The sequence below is a fragment of the Manduca sexta genome, unplaced genomic scaffold (assembly GCF_014839805.1).
Source record: "Manduca sexta isolate Smith_Timp_Sample1 unplaced genomic scaffold, JHU_Msex_v1.0 HiC_scaffold_1441, whole genome shotgun sequence".
In the NCBI taxonomy this organism is placed as follows: domain Eukaryota; kingdom Metazoa; phylum Arthropoda; class Insecta; order Lepidoptera; family Sphingidae; genus Manduca; species Manduca sexta.
Window position 1 is genome coordinate 3604 of NW_023592306.1, and position 17025 is coordinate 20628.

The following is a 17025-nucleotide window of genomic DNA, read 5'->3' on the forward strand; positions in this document are numbered from 1 at the left end:
GTATTATCCATATAATATAAAAAGAAATACAAATAAACTTATACACAAAATATGTCAATAATTAAAATATAATCACAAAGAAAATTATAAGAACTCAGACCATCTAGAAAGGACGTGCCATGTGTTCACTGTCGCTTTCTATGTAACTACTACATAGAAAGACAACACAATATACCGTTTCAAGTCGTTATGGATGCACACATGAATAAATATGTAACACGTCTGTTTTACGCACACCACAACAGGTTTGATAGATGTGTGCATGGGCACTGTCCATACTTAGCAGAAAGGAAAGATCATACGGGCAGTCCTTTATATACAGTCTATGTAAAAACTAAGGTAAGTGCAAAAATATGGAATTTACGATAAAAAGTGTTTGTGAAATATAAAGTAAGAAAGAAATATTTGATTAGGTTTTAGTAATATAATTAACAAAATAAGTAATGTTAAGGATCATTATATATTACTGTATTATTGTACGTACTCCCTAATTTAATATATGTTTTACACTGAACACGTCAAGGCGTTCCACGGGGTCTCCAGTTGAGGTCATTTAGGTTAATATTTAATTTCCTGTACCCCCCCCCCCCCCCCACAGCCTCCAAAAGTTACGTTACTCTAAAGTAACAACTATTTTCTAATATTCGCAATAATGTTACGCATAGTACCAGAAAGTCGCTGAAATACGTAACGCATCGTAACGTTTTACAAGACTCCCGTCCGTTCCAAATCGCGTTACGTAATACTTAAACGGCCCCTAAGTTATAGTTTCAATTAAGTAAATTATTGAAGTTGTACTTCTTTTGGCGTGGAAGGGAACAATGATGAGAGTATATTTTACGAAGCGCGCGCGCACCAACACGAACAACCGACACCATGAAATAGGGACCGTCCTGTGATTGATTTTGTACATTATTCTATATGTAATGGTTAATAATACTAAAAAGAAACCCTGCTGCGAAAACTGCATTAAAATTGGTTAAAAAATGAGCCTGTAATTCATATTTCAAATATTACTAAGTGCCGAAGTGGGCGCGATGTGGGGATATCGCTTCATCCCTTTCTTTTGCACGCGTCGTAATGCCCGATGACGTCACACGTGGGTATTGCGCCTCTTTTCTGTTTCTCGTTACTTGCCCCTTCTACCGAAATTGAAAGACTTATGACTTGTTGATTTTTACCGGATTTAAATAATTCTTTCTATGTTATAATTTATATAACGTAAATATTTGATAATAATAAAGAACAAAAATGAGTCCGGTCCCCTATTAGCTAGTCATTAGTTAAATTATTACATTATTATTTAATTTAATTTAATATTTAATAAGTGTACAAATACATTAATAATAGATACAAATAACAATTATTAGTCTAGAAAAAAATATTTTATCATTTATATTAAAACAAAATTTATTTAACTACATAATACATTATAATAAAACTTTTTTTCAATTTGTTAAATACCTTTTTTTTCTATTAAAGTGTCGTTTTCCTACAAATATAGGATAACGCGAAGGATAATTTTTAGAAAGATATTGTTTACGCAAATGTTAGACATTAAATCAAACAATTTTTCGGATTTTACCGCGGTTTTAATGTTTAAGTTTTCTCCCGACGTTTCGAAGACTTTGCATCCTTCGTGGTTCAATTCCCCCCGTGACCACTAAAACATAAAAACCGCAATAAAATACGAAAAATAGCTTAATTTTAATGTTTTAGAAAGATTTCTATCTTCTTCCGCCAAAGAAGTATAACTTTTTACGTGCGTATAAGTACATACACACGTTTTGTATAGAAATTTACACAGCACCCCGTAAGCGCATTAAGAACTAAAATACTGCAGCGTGAACATTGGATGCGTATAAACTTCGAATCGTTAACCCATGGTAGTTAAGAGTAAATACAAATCGGCTGTTGGAATCAGTTTTGAGACGTACTGCATTGTAAAACTGTACTCCGCTACGAACATTTGGCGAAATTCTGTAGTATTCGTGTTTAGGGCACTAGAATCGTGTGTTAACGGCGGCGAAGGCTGTTGAGTGTACAATATTTAGTAATGAACATCAAGGTATAGAAAGAATCAGTAAAAACGTACAATTATACTCGAGATTTTAATTCGATGGAGTATTTTTTATTGCTTTGAATGACGAGACGAGCATGCCGTTCGCCTGATGGTAAGCGATACGACCGATAAACAGTAGAAACAACAACACCTTGAATTACAAAGTATTATTTGGTATTCTACTGCGGTCGTCATCCTGAGACATGAGATGTAAAGCCTCAGTATGTCCAGTAGTTACACTGGCGACAATGTCCTTCAAACCGGAACAAAACAGTGTCTACATACCGTTGCTTGGCGGCAGAAATAGACATTGCGGAGATACCTAGCCAGGCGGACTCTCACATATGAGAGATCTACCACGAGTAAACTTAAAATATTTAAAATAAACTTGAAATTTCGATATTGTGTTATCGATATTTGCGTCATAACTGTTTGGATTCCTGTACCGCTTGCAACACTTCATCTGTCAAATTACTCCGTCGAATTCAAAACTAAACCGTACTTAATGTATCCGCTCTAAGAAACCGAAACAAAGAGCTATTCGCTGCCGAGGACTGCATATGGCTTACATACATAAATGTGTAACACTTACTGGAGAACTCTGAAATTACTTATCTGTTTCACAAAATATTATTCTACTGAAGAAGGAGTACGGATCGGAAAGATGGAGCCTTGCTCTAAACTATCCCATTGGCCATACGAAAGCCAATAACAAATCTGATAATGTATAATGGATCCACCCGGCGTCGGCGCACGCGTGCTTGACAATGTCCAGCGCGAGAACTTAGGGCAGCAACTGAATTTTCATACTTCGTAGTTTGCTTCGTACCCAGTCGTTAAAAGTCACTAAATCAACAGCAGGCCAACCCTTTCTAGAAGCAAAACCTTTTACGAATTCAAACAGCACGTTCACTGCATTATTATCCAATTTGTTCTTTTTCTGTGCAAACATATTACAATAAGACAGCGCTTCGTCAGTAAAAATAATCGTCATCAATACCTTAGTGAGGTATTCGCTTGAAGTTGCCATACCTGTGTATCTATTAAGTTTATCCACCTCAACATACACTTCGGAGTTTTCAATGAGCTCTTTCAGCCCCGGGCCCGGCTGCCGATGTCTCAGTGTCCATCTTGTGTCATTTTCGTCGAACTCCGGCGGCACGTGGACAATCCTTTTTTCCCGTCTTGGTACTACGTCCTCTTTTAGTAAATTTAAGAGGTAAGACCCAGCTTCTTGAATTTGAGAGAGATAATTTTCGATTTGTGCTGAAATATTGTTCCTATTGTCAATAAATGACTGGGATGCGTTTGGTTGTAGAATGCTATCGTTTGGCTCGTCCATGGTTACATCTACTATACTGTAGCTAGACTTGTTCGCCAAGTCTTCCATTGTCGGTTGTGTAGATGTGCGTCTTTCTTTGTTTGTTCTGGGAACAATATATTATCATAAAAATAAATATTAACTAATTTAGGTCAGACGCGGCAAGATGCTGATGTGGAGAGTGCACTTTCTTCAAAGTTATAAAAAGCTATTGATATTACACAATAAACGTTAATTTATATCGACATATACATTCACTGTGTTCAACTGAATTGCACTGCAATCCATTCAAACTGAATTTAGTATGGTCAATATTGATAGCTTGTGGTTGTGTACGGAGTGGCGCTCATGATATAAGAACTCGAGTCTAAGTGTAAACCTGGATTTGAATAAAAAATATTAGTCAAATAAGTAAAATTATTTGTTGTTCAAGTGAATAGATAGGTTATAACAGTGACGTTTTGGTCGCCATTTTAGTTCAGATTTTGAACAAATAGTTTGTATTTGTCAATGTTATTTTACATCTGTGCTGCTACTAACAGTACAGTCCACCAAAAAAACAGATGACCATGTCTATTTTATCACGATTATATTGTACATTTTATTTTCAGTGTGATTTACTTCTTTAAAAACAAATAATTCACTTTTTTTTGGTCCTACGAATTGTTCTAAGTAACAACATTTTGGTTCCAAAAGACTATAAAATCACGGTGTATTACACTACGGGACGGAATACACATTGCGAAATGTGAACGCCCTGGTTGCACCTCTACCTATCCTTTCGAGTGTTACCTTCAGTGCTTGTACCGACGACTGGATCCTTAGCGTCGTACTGCATGGTGGCAATCATGGCATCGCAGTAATTATCTGGAAACAAACACACAAGTTACTGAACTGGACGATCTTAGCCTTGTTTCCCTATGCCATACGTTATTTAGACAGTCTACAGTCTATATTTCCCGATAATCTGGGCGTCTTCAAGTCACGAGTGAATAGGTAACTTCAAAGAAAGCGTGCTCTATCGTCGACCACGTACAATCGTTGCGTCTGTCATACATATGTCGCAGGTATATTGTCAAAGACGTTACAATTACCCTATGGGATAAAATATGTATGTATTTATTGCTTTCAATGACTAGACGAGCTTGCCGTTCGCCTGATTGTAAGCGATACGACTGACCATAATCAGCAGAAACGCCAACACCTTGAATTACAAAGTATTGTTCGGTATTCCACTGCGCTCGCCATCCTGAGACATGAGATTTTAAGTCTTATTATGTCCAGTTACACTGGCTACAATGTCGTTCAAACCGGAACACAGTGACTACACACTGCTTGGCGGCAGAAATAGACATTGCGGTGGCACCTACGCAGGCGGCCTCTCACATATGGGAGACCTACCACCAGTGTAATATAATTAAACGGTAGATTGTCAATTAATTTCATTTCCTACAATTTATCGGCCTGGGTTAAGTGTCATTGTAATGCCACGGGGTCATTGTAGCCATATTATAATAAATATAGGTATATTATGAGTGGAGATGCCAGTGGGAGATGTGGAGGGGTCTGATTGGCCAATTCTTTTCCATGCGCCATTTGCAAAACAATATATAATTCGACGCTTGCAAGGCGATCATATCTAAGCGACAAATATACCGAAAATCAATTATATAAATATTATGAATCGCCCTTTTTTTCTACGTCATTTGATCTAGGTTTTATAGGTCTAGGACAGTTTTAATATCATTAGACTACATCTTTAGAAAATAAAAAGTTTCATTGTTATGAATTTTCATATTAAAATCCAAATTTCTGATTATCGCTTAGATATGATTGCCTTTCAAGCATCGATTTATGGTTAAATCATGCACACGTTTCTAGCATCCTATTAGTTATAGAAAGAGAATGGGCAAGCCTGCGTATGAGAGACACGCTCTACAGCTCGGAAGTAGTCGATTACTTATCTTTAAAATGAGATATATATATATCTAGTAGCTACTTATTTATATATATTACTTGCTTTTGCTCGCGACTTCTTTGTCCTGCTAGACTTTTCCCCGGGATAGAAACTAGCCTATAACCTTCCCAGGGTTAACTATATCCATACGGAATTTCATAAAAATCCGTTCTGCAGATTTAGAGAAAATCGAGAATCTTTATGGCAGTCCATTCAAGTCAATCATATCGTGATAACTTTTAAACTATTCGGCCAAATTATTCAGTGTAAAAGACAAAGTTAATCTACATTAAATACTTAAAGCGATGTATAGATTAGTGATGTAACGAATATTCGCATTCGCATTCGCATTCGCGAATATTCGCATATTTTGGATATTCGCATTCGCAAAATTTCTGCGAATGTTTTGCGAATGTTAATATCAGAAAAAAAATATTTGAAGATAATAGGAGACTGCCTCGGTGGCATAGTTCTACTGCATGTGCGGTACGGCAGCGCTCTGAGGTCAACACAAAATTATTTCGTTTACTTTAATAAAGCTTAAAAAATTCAATTCTCATTAGAACTTGTAACACAATAGCAAGTAAGAAATTAAAAGCATTTGAAAAAAACAGAAACAAATTCTTCTATAATTTTTTTATCAGTCTTTACATAACTTTTTAATGTTTAGATAATTATTATCTTGAATAAATATCTAAAGAATATATTAAATAAACTAAAACAATATTCTTCTACAATAAACTATAACTCTTTCTTAAAACATACCATTTAATTAAATATTTAGCCATAGAAAATTGGCGCCAAATTTGAACAAAAACTAAACATTCGCATTCGCATTCGCATTCGCGAATGTCGGTAGCAGATATTCGCATTCGCATTCGCATTCGCGAATGTTCAAAAAATTACATTCGTTACATCACTAGTATAGATAGATGTATTTATTTTGATGAGAGTTTGATAAATATTCTAAAATGTGCATTGTGTAAAAGTATCCGATTCAATTATATTCATGGCTCACTATTTTGGTCATAGTGGCTTCCATATAAAAGGTAGATATATCCAGTCGCGGACTTTTATTTAGAACTACTTAAGACAACAATCCTACGGTTAGGGATTGCAATCCGGTCCGGCGGATCCGGTAATCCGGCGGATCCGGTACGTTTTCGTTGCCTACCGGATCCAACAATATCACCGGATCCGGAGACCGGTTCCGATATATTAAGAAAAACGTAATTTCTCTTATCAAAACCGTGCGAAAGTACTAAAACACACGGCGTATGCAAAACCGAGGCGCGCGATGTTGCCATGATCTTGAGATTATGAAAAAATACTTAAGAAAGAAATGAGCGCCTATGAAACTGAAGGAGATAGAGGGAAATACTTGTCTCTAATATATGACTTTTTGACTTTAGTGAAACCAACCAGTGTTGAAGCTGAAAGGGCTTTTTCGGCCGATGGTTATATTTGCAGTTCCTTGAGAAGTAAGCTTAAGGATGATACTACGAATACAATTTGTTTTCTAAGAGCGTATTTCCAACAAGAAAAGTGATCTGTGCTCTAATTAATGCATGGGTATAGTATCCATAAGCTGTTGATTTTGAAAATTTTAATTTAGAATATAGAAGAATTTGATGTTGATTTAATTTAGTTTTTATGAACGGGTTTAACTTAATTTAAACCATAAATAATTCACTTGCTTGTAATCTTTGAGACTGATTATTACATAATAACTGACTGATAATAATTATAAATAAATAAGCGTTGATTTTCGCACAAAATCGTTTCTATTTTTCCCCGTAGATTATTCCTTATATTATGCCATGAAGTTAGAAATATGCGCTATGTTGAACACCCAAAATACCAATCCGGATCCGGCGGAATTCTCGTGATTCCGGCTGAATCCGCCGGATTTAAATTTGTACCGGATTTCAATCCCTACCTACGGTACATCATCTTTGTCTGAATCCAACGGTTTAGGCAGCGTACGCCAAGATAGCATGTTTTTTTCCGATTTGCTTGATATGTATCGTTGTATGATGACCAAATTACACAAAATCATTATAAATTGTAGCCTATGTGTTATTCTGTTGTATAACCAATATTACTGTAATGTTTCATTCAAATCCGTTCAGTAGTTTTTTCGTGAAAGAGGAACTTACATACATACATCCTCACAAACTTTCGCATTTATAATATAAGTAGGATAATTACGGTGGTTGAACAAGAGTTAGTATTAGAACAACTCAGCGATTTTTAGAATCCTTTTCTGTTTATCTGTTTTTGTTTGTTACAACTGAGAATACTATTATAATTTTCACAAATAGACGAAGTATAATTGGAACCGGAATATAAGCTCGGTTTCATTAAAACTCATCCACGCGCACGAAGTCCCGGACTCAGACTGTATAGTGTCGTCAGGCATGTATTTATTTGCAATTCATTAGTAATGTGATAAGACAGGAGGCTATTTACTCTGATTTTTTATCAGAATTAGACATCACTTAAAAATCTAACACAAAAGCACGATCGAGAATCCGATAAAAAATAAACGAGTAAGCCATTGAAATCTGATGGAAGTGCTAAACGTTAAAAAACGAATGAGAGATGTAATGATATCTAGTGACGTCATCGGGCATACGATGCACGAGAGAAAAAGTGAGCGCGATACCCCTACGCGCACATTCTAATATTTAAAATACGAATTGCAGTCTCACTTCTTAGACATATTTATTGTTAATTGCACAAAACGGCTTCTTTTTCATATTATTGGATGAACAACAAATAAAAAACCTATTGAAAATAGAACATTAAAACAACTTACAAAGTAAACTGCTAAGCACACAACTGAAATATATTATTAGCTACCAATACTGAGTTCAATCTGCCGGCACTTCTAGACCAACTACAGGGTCATTTTGACATCACATTACTCAATGAAACCAGATTCTTATCTACTTGGAAACAACACTTTGCAATAAGTTACTTGAGCCGTAGATGTAAAGAAAAAAAGTGTAAGCTTTGAACAAAATAAATAACAATAAAAAGTAATTTCAATGTTATATGCCCTAATGAAATTTCCAGTATAGGAATTCGTCGCAGCGACAACATCGCCATATTCGCACGAAACCACAGTGATAAGAAAATCAGAAACTAAAACAAGAATTTTCAGTAAAAATATTCGTTATTCAAATGAAAAGAAGTCCACACACAGCTTGATTAAATTGATGCCAAAATTTACTTAAAAACTGCTTCGGAATGTCAGATATCGTAGGGAAAGCTTCTCTTCCGCCCTGTGAATTTGGGGCGTTTGGAGAATTCCACCACGGTATCCCTGGCTTGTCGATAAAGTTGTGCACATTGTGGTGACGATAAAGCCCTAACCTAGCTAACCTACCAGGCTTTCACTAGCTACCTAAGCAATGACTACCCGAAGAAGAAAGGCAATAAGAAACTACGGGCTTTAATTTTGTCATCAATTGTCCATTGAATCGTTTGTTTTTTTACAACCCTTTTGCATACAAAGTTGGTAAGTACGCTATTTCTACTAGCAAGCAGCATGTGCATGCACTGTTGTGTTTCGGTTTGAGGGACATTAGCCAGCGTAATTACTGGGCAGTCACAAGGCTTAAGGCCCTTCCCGAAATATGCAGTTCTACGAATAATTTCTTTAAAAAAATATTAACTACTACCGAAATGTTCACTATTAACTTGCTTATTTAATAATGTTCGTTGCAAATTGAAATTAATTAGGAGAAGCTTGGAGTCAACTATTAACCTAAGGGACATTTTAATTATGGAATTATTGATATGGTATACGTATTATAAAATAAAATTACAACCAAAGTAAAGATAACATTGTGTGTTTAATATTTTTTTTGTAATGATTTCTTATGTTTACGCGAATGTTCGACATGAAAATTAAACTATTTTTCTGATTTTATAGCAATTTTATATTTTAATTGTCTCCCGACGTTTCGAAGACTTTGCAGCCTTCTTGGTCACAACAAATCTTCGAAACGTCGTGAGAAAATGCCAATATAAAAATCGCGATAAAATGCGAAAAATAGTTTAATTTTAATATATTTTTTTGTATTATAATTTTCGAATACTCAGCTTCTAAAATACGGATAGCACGCCGCTTGGCTGGCGGCAGCGTCTCGACTTTATTACCAGTGCATTTACCTGCAATGTCTTTTACTTGACACAGGTGCTGCTTCCAATCGGCTGCCGGTGTCTCCAAGTTCTTAGCGCGTTCTTCTATCGACGCTTCGTCGGCGGGCAAATAAATCACACACACATTGTCAATGGGACGGCGGTATTTCACCCAGGATTCCGGCACGAATACATATTTGGACGCTCTACCTTTGAAATTCTCGAACTTTACTATGGAATATGAAGACATTTCGTAAAATAAGTGCGGTTATACGCGGGTTGTCTGAGCGGTCTGCAACGATCAGCAGTGAGCAGCTTTGTGGGAACTGCCCATAAAAATACACCTATATATGACAGAATTGGTTGGCCGCTAATGTATTCCGCTCGCGTATAGATGGCAGTACGTAATCCATAGTTACATTATCGTTTCATATTATAAAACAAAGTCCACCGCCGCGTCTGTCTGGTGCGAAACATTCAAAAACACGCCCAACGGATTTCGATGATGTTTGAGACCCTGGGAGCGACATAGGCCACTTACCCGGGTAAATATATAAACGGTCATAACTTGTAATCCCGTTGACTTACAAGTTTGATATCTTCACAGCTGACAGAGACCTTACACACGAGTATATGACATAAATTTCAACTTGATAGCTCTACGCGTTTATGAGAAAGACTGTCTTAGACAGACGGACAAACGGACAACAAAGTGATCCTATAAGAGTCCCTTTTGAGGCAGGGAACCTTAAAAATGATCCCGGCAATTTTCATACATAAGAAAGTTCTGTATTTATTAAAAGGAATGCTTACAAAAACATTTCAGAATTCATTTTTCTTTTTCAATTGCTTCAGGGCTAAATCATACCCTGATTATGTCGCTCTGGTAGATAAACGTCAACAATGTTTAACATTTAAACAATTTAACTTAAATAAAAAACAAAAGTTACTTAATTATTCTAATTAGAGTGATATGAGGTGAAACATAAGGCACGACCTACAGTTTGACTACAACTTTGCATCTTCCGAATGATGATCGGCTAAAACGATATCACAACAAATTATTTTAATCCCCGACTCTAAAATTGGTAACCAGTGTATTAAAGTTAAATATTTTTTTGGTTTTTAGAAGGCGGTATAATGTTTTGTTAAAAAGTTTTTACTAATCATAAAATACCCGTTTTAATTGGTGACATAATTAAAACATTTGGACGTCGGTTGATAATATACTGTTTCCTGTTGATTGTGATTAATCCAAACTAAAATACAATTTTGCGGTCATTTTGCTAATGAAATATAAGGTTACCATCCGTCCGAATTTCCCCGGATTTGTCCTAGTTTGAGAGGGGTCCGGGGTCCATAATTTTTTTTATAGATAAGCGTTAAATTGAAATAAATCTTAGTCAAAAAAATTCATAAACGGTGAATGCGGCCAAGGCATGGCAAAATAGTCTACGATCGAACGCCCCGATCTGTGCCCCCGCGCGTTGAAAAACATATTTTTTCAGAGGTGTTCGGGGACAAACCCATATTTAGGCCAAATTCAATTCAAAGTCCAGGATTTTTTCCCTGTTTATCCGGCGTCGGCAACTTAGGTGATGGCGGCCCTAATTAAATATCTGTTATCTTACGCGAGCTGCCGCCTTTATTCTGCGCATGCGTCAGTTCGTGCTGGACTCTGGAGTACTGAGCGTTGCGGCGCGGCGTCGTGGCTGCACTTGTGACGACATGGCGACAAAGTATCATGTTGTTACGTTCGTAAATTCTAAAAGTGAGAATGAAACTAAGTATGCCTTCGTGCCGGAATCGTGGGTGAAAGTTCATCGTCTGACGGATAACACGGCTGTGATCGTTTACCCCAGCGAGGACTCATCGATTGAAGAGCGAGTTAGGAAGAATGAGATACCAGCGGCGGACTGGAAGCGGCATTTGTGCGAGATTGTATCTAGTACTAGTAAGTGGTTGAATTCAGTCCCTAGCCTTCTCCCCTCCTCCGATCCTATGAGGTTTCCTCATCCTTCCCCCACACTTGCTTCCCAGCTATCCCTTCCCAACTTTCCTCCAGGACCCTGCACTCGCTAAGCCGAGGGATCCAGTATCCCATTCGCGGGTCCCCCCGGTGTAGCCTGCGAGGTCCAATACTCAAAAAATAACCTGGAAACCAAGTCGTAGTTTATATGTCGGACAAGTATTGAAGGGCTGTAAGGGACTTTAGCGATGGCGGCGACGGCCCCTCGCATACGAGACACCTACCAGTAAAGGATTGCGAGCACAATGCGACTACCGCTTTGATATTCTGGGTTCCAATACCCGTCCGGTAGTGATATTCGCTTTTTTATTCAATGTCAGCATGGAGTATGGAATTTGTGCCCAATATATTATATTGTACTGTACTACTGTAAGGAGCTAAGGATTTCAACTAGGCTTTCGACCATCTGCCTGAAACGAGTCCTTGAGTATTTCGGCCATATTGCCCGGAAGAATAGTGACAATCTTGAAAAGATCGTTATTACCGGCAAAGTCCAAGGTAAAAGATCTCGAGGGCGTAATCCGATGCGCTGGTCGGACCAAATCCGCTCCGCTCTTGACAGCAACATGTATGAAGCAATCCACGTTGCTGAAGACCGGCACCATTGGCGCAGTATAGTCCGGAATAAAATGATCCGTGTAGGGGGTCACGACCCTCAGCATTGAGGACATCGACGCAAGAAGAAGAAGAAGAAGAAGATATTATATTGTGGTCGCTGTTCGGACGAAACAAGAATCTCATTTGTTTGAGCGATATGTTTTTTCAGATGATGTCAACGAAGCAGTTCTTTCCACGTTGCGGTACACAAGCCTAGGATCAGCCTCAGTAAATAAAGGTACACCTTTGTTTATTTTTACATTATAGTTGTATTCCGTCCGCTGTACAACACCGCTCTGAGGTCCTGGGTTCGAATTCCGGGTTAGTATTTTTATGCTCGCTTTTAAATTCTAGATTCCGGGCTGATACTGAGTAGGAAAACCTAATATCACTTTAGTTGACTCGGGCTTCGAACCCAAGACCTCAGCGCTGTATTTGATCCGCAATATAACTACGCCACTAAATCAATAGATTTTACTATTCATACCTAATCATATTTATCGATTTTCTTTAGGTGTCAAAGCGAATAAACATAAATCAAACACTATAGACTTGAATAAGGAACTGTCGAGCAGTAAGAAGCCTCGTATCACATCTCAAGTTCAAAACAATAGAACACCAAGCGAAGGACCCATGGGATCTTCTACACCTATAGCTAAAAATAATACAACCAATACTGAAAAAAATGTACACGAAAATACAAGTTTAATAAAATCACTTGCATTTTCTAACCCTAAAAATAATAAGAACCCGCAAAATGAAATTATATCCAATGAAAAAGAAGACACTACACCATATTTAGTAAAGTCTTCATATTCTGATAACAAAAAACATGAAAATAATATACCAAAATCAATACTAAAGTCTCCCGAAATAGTTTCTACGCCTCAAACTAAGGAAAGTACACTAAATCAAGATAATACATTTAGTGGAGTAAAGCGTAAAGTCCAATTTGAAATGGATAAAAATACGCAACAATCACAAGAACCCACTCAATTTTTTATGCCTCAAGTTAATGATGGAGTTATCGATAATCGACACAATTTAACTAAAGACGACTATAGCTTAGTTATGATTAAAAAATGACGAACAAAATAATAAGGCACTGTCTTCAAAAGAATCCATTGATTTTTCAGCAGTTGACAATTGTACAAAAGATGAATTAGTGAAAAATCTAAATAAGCCACCAATTTTCAATGCATCTAGATTGTCAGCTGATAAATTTGTAAAACCAAATACGCAAAGTGAACCTGCTGATGAACGCATCATTGATGATGCTCAACGTCCAACAAATGATGAATTTTCGATGACGAAATATATCGAAATACACGAAAATACTTTACCAAAATCAACTGGATCTGCTCATGTCATTGAAAACAACCAAACGAATATCATCGAAGGAAATAAAAAGCGCAAATTCTTGGAAAAAATTGGCTCTATCATCTATGAAATGCAAAAGGGGACGATTGAAATTATAAATGCAATGAATGATTACACATCGAAACATTTAGATATTGCCATCAACGCATTGAAACAACCAAATATTGGCAATAAACCTGAGCAAAACAAGGAACACAGGATACCTACTTTAAATCATTAACATTCAGGCCTAGGACTTATAGATGCCATGGAAAATAGCAAGGTCTAACTCAACCAGGCAGGACTTCATCACGTTTACGGCAAAGAATTTTGGGTTAAGGGAATTTATTTACTCATTAAAGACAAATTGTCCACTCAGAATGAAGTTACTTAAAAACTATGGTTAGCTCAATCAATCTTTACATGCATTTAAAATATTTCTTCCGTTGCAAATTTTCTTAGCCTTGTTTTAAATATCTTCTTTGAGTTACTTTCTTTTATATTGTTTGGAAGACTTTTGTATAATAGGGTATTTAGTGTATGTGAGATAAATTCCAATAATACATAAATAAGACAGTTTAATCAAAAAGAAATCGGAAAATAGTAGTTTCAGTTCATAAAATTATAAAATATTTTTTTAAATTCAATTCAAAGTTTTGAGTTTTTTAATCTGTTTTACAAATATGCGAAACGAGTGCCGCCACGACATGACGTCATTAAGGCGGTAAACTACTTGTTCGCACTTGAATCCACATTTTTTTGGGGTTTTTACACTACTATTCTTACATTCAGGAACAACACACCAATGAGAAGAATAGTAGCTCATTTTAATTGTAATAATTTCCTCTTTCTCTTTGCACGACATTCTTACTTGATGTTTACTGTCGAGATTACGTCAGCAAAGTAGACTGTAGAGTTTTCGTTTATTTACGCGGGAAAATTTAAAATGTAATATTTAAATGTATTTTAATGCCACTTATTGATTGAATTTTTTTTATAAATTTCTAGTGGTATTTTATCACCTTAAGATTAATTTTAGTCACTTTTCAAAAAAGAGTGTAATTGCCTATTACGCACCCTCACACATTATATTTTTCTACCCGTAATTGCTGGTCCTGTGATGTCTTAATTTAATTTTGTTAACAAACTATGATGGAATGTTGTCATTGTAAATTTAATGTCCGATGGTATTTTAAAACTTAATATTTTACTTATTAGAATACAGATTGTGTATGTATACAGTTGTTTTGTTAAATATATTGGTTTAATACAGGGTACGGTTATCAATCATTTTATCTAACTTAAAAAATGTTTTTATGATTTTGTTTTGTGATGTTTTCCTTTAGATTTGATATAATTGCTGAACCCCAAACCTTTATAAGGTACTCTAGGTGCGACTTGATTAGCAAATTATATGTATATCGACGATCGAGAGGCTAATAGGGGACCGTCCTGTGTTTGATTTTGTACATTATTCTATATGCAATGGTTAATAATAAGAAAAAGAAAACCTCCTGCGAAAACTGCATCAAAATTGGTTAAAAAATGAGCCGGTAATTCATATTTTAAATATTACTATGTGCCGAAGTGTGTGCGAAGTGGGAATATCGCTTCATCTCTTTCTTTCGCACGCGTCGTAATGCCCGATGACGTCACACGTGGGTATTGCGCCTCTTTTCTGTTTCTTGTTACTTACCCCTTCTACCGAAAATGAAAGACTTATAACTTGTTGATTTTTTACCGGATTTAAATAATTCTTTGTGTTATAATTTATATAAAGTAAATATTTGACAATAATAAAGAACTAAATGAGTCCGGTCCCCTATTGATTTCAGCCACATTTTTTTGTGACATTATATTTCATACATATTTAAATCAGCATTTTTTATGTTTTTAACCAAGTTACAATTTTTCGAAAAAATTATGTTGCTGAAGTCAATTAGCCTTCAACCGTCGGTATGAGCTTCTTTATATCCCAGTAATTTATTCCCGTAGAAAATATTTGGATTATTTTATCTAGAATTTTTATATTCATTAATGCTCCATTTATCTAACGTACCTAATTCAACTCTGTTTTTTTTTTAGTAATTTGTAATAAATTATTATTGTTTGGTTTATGGCGTAAAATATCAAATTATAAAATAAAATTATGTACGATCTGTTATAACTCATTTTCTATCAACAAATTTACAAACATTGCAATTAAAAATAATATAAAACCGTAGTAATTGCGCACTACTGTTGGTCTTACCGGTGGTAGGTATCTCATATATGTTTATTATTACAATTTTGATTGTAAATGTAGGCGAATGCACGCTGTAAACCGTCATTTAAGTATGAATTTATGTTCTCTTTTATTTCCTGTCTTTAAATTTATTTTATGCCGCTCCAGGTTTAATCGATTGAATTTCATCTTATCCCATGTTAACGGTGATGTGCGTGCATTAGCTTATATAACTATTGTGACTATGAACAAGAAAGACTTGAAAAAAAAAATACAAAAGATGTACTGAACCATTGATGACAAAAAAGAAAGCCCGGAGTTTCTTTCTGCCTTTCTTCTTCGGGTAGTCATCACTTAGGTAGTTAGTGAAAGGCTGGTAGGTTAGCTAGGTTAGGGCTCTGGTCCTCGCCGGTGAGGACCGCGACGTGTTATCCTTCTATTTCCAACTACCTGCCAGCCCGAGCTGGTTACTTCGGTTTGTACCTTGTTTTCATTATAAATTTTATCCCTAATTTAAAATGTCCATAGTTATATAAGTAATTTTAATAGTTGTTTAGAAATAATAATAATTATTCTTATGCTTTGTTTTAACATATTATAAGTGCAAGTTTGTTCGCCTACGTGATTACTAAATTATTTTATTTTTTATTTTATTTTGACTAAAGCACGTCCAGCATCTTGCTTGGATCTGCCTTTTATAAAGCCGAATTGTCTATTATGTAAGATCCCATTTTTATTAAAAAAAAACACCAGCATTTGGTTAAGCATTATTTTCAAATACCTTACTTAAGTAAAATAGAAATACGTCAGAAATTAGAGGGGGTGATAGGACAACCTGCTTTAAAAATTGGTACTACTTTACTAACCTTCATAAGATCAGGAAATATGCCGTCTCTGACGCAGCAGGTAAATATTTCCTCAAACTTGGGGCAATGTTGTCTATTACTGACTGCAACGCTTTAACAAATAAACCCCATAGGTCTCCAGTGCTTTTTATGTTTAAGCTCTTAAATACTTTTATGATATCAGAGTGCGTGACAAACTCTTAATTTGAAATTTGGAATCGACAGACCAATTATAATTCTCTTTGCGACAGACCAAAATTTTGTTTTAAGAACAACTCAGCTGCCCCTGGTGAGGATGGCAGACATTTTGTCGTTTCAAAAGGTATGTTATATTGCTTGTCATTGTTCTGAGGTTATAATTTATATGTCAATACAGGTAAGTCTAGATATGTCACCACTGTCACTTTCAAAGAGAGAGAGAGAGAAACAAAAAAATGTGTCACTTCACTTCTTTTTTACTGCAAAGCAAAGGTCATTAC

General features: G+C 35.8%; 2 protein-coding genes across 2 annotated transcripts; one reads left to right on the forward strand and one right to left on the reverse strand.

Moving 5' to 3' along the window:
- Positions 1 to 1647: 1647 nt before the first annotated feature.
- On the reverse strand, positions 1648 to 9831 carry LOC115455375. The gene is made up of 3 exons (XM_037445288.1): positions 9523 to 9831; positions 4176 to 4250; positions 1648 to 3489 (listed from the first exon to the last, which is right to left on the reverse strand). Exons 1-3 carry the CDS (start codon positions 9740 to 9742, stop codon positions 3416 to 3418), a joined length of 369 nt encoding a protein of 122 aa, XP_037301185.1. The 5' UTR covers positions 9743 to 9831; the 3' UTR covers positions 1648 to 3415.
- A 1300-nt stretch (positions 9832 to 11131) lies between these two features.
- LOC115453678 lies at positions 11132 to 14754 on the forward strand. The gene is made up of 3 exons (XM_030182392.2): positions 11132 to 11446; positions 12288 to 12356; positions 12633 to 14754. Exons 1-3 carry the CDS (start codon positions 11149 to 11151, stop codon positions 13202 to 13204), a joined length of 939 nt encoding a protein of 312 aa, XP_030038252.2. The 5' UTR covers positions 11132 to 11148; the 3' UTR covers positions 13205 to 14754.
- The last annotated feature ends 2271 nt before the right edge of the window (positions 14755 to 17025 follow it).

Excerpts from the sequence above, each read along its gene's own strand:
- LOC115455375 (XM_037445288.1), bottom strand. The coding sequence starts at position 9,742 with ATGTCTTCATATTCCATAGTAAAGTTCGAGAATTTCAAAGGTAGAGCG. Across the intron at positions 4,251-9,522 it reads TCAAGTAAAAGACATTGCAG|ATAATTACTGCGATGCCATG; the intron begins GTAAATGCACTG and ends GTTTGTTTCCAG. Across the intron at positions 3,490-4,175 it reads CGTCGGTACAAGCACTGAAG|AACAAACAAAGAAAGACGCA; the intron begins GTAACACTCGAA and ends TATTGTTCCCAG.
- LOC115453678 (XM_030182392.2), top strand. The coding sequence starts at position 11,149 with ATGCGTCAGTTCGTGCTGGACTCTGGAGTACTGAGCGTTGCGGCGCGG. Across the intron at positions 11,447-12,287 it reads CGAGATTGTATCTAGTACTA|ATGATGTCAACGAAGCAGTT; the intron begins GTAAGTGGTTGA and ends ATGTTTTTTCAG. Across the intron at positions 12,357-12,632 it reads ATCAGCCTCAGTAAATAAAG|GTGTCAAAGCGAATAAACAT; the intron begins GTACACCTTTGT and ends GATTTTCTTTAG.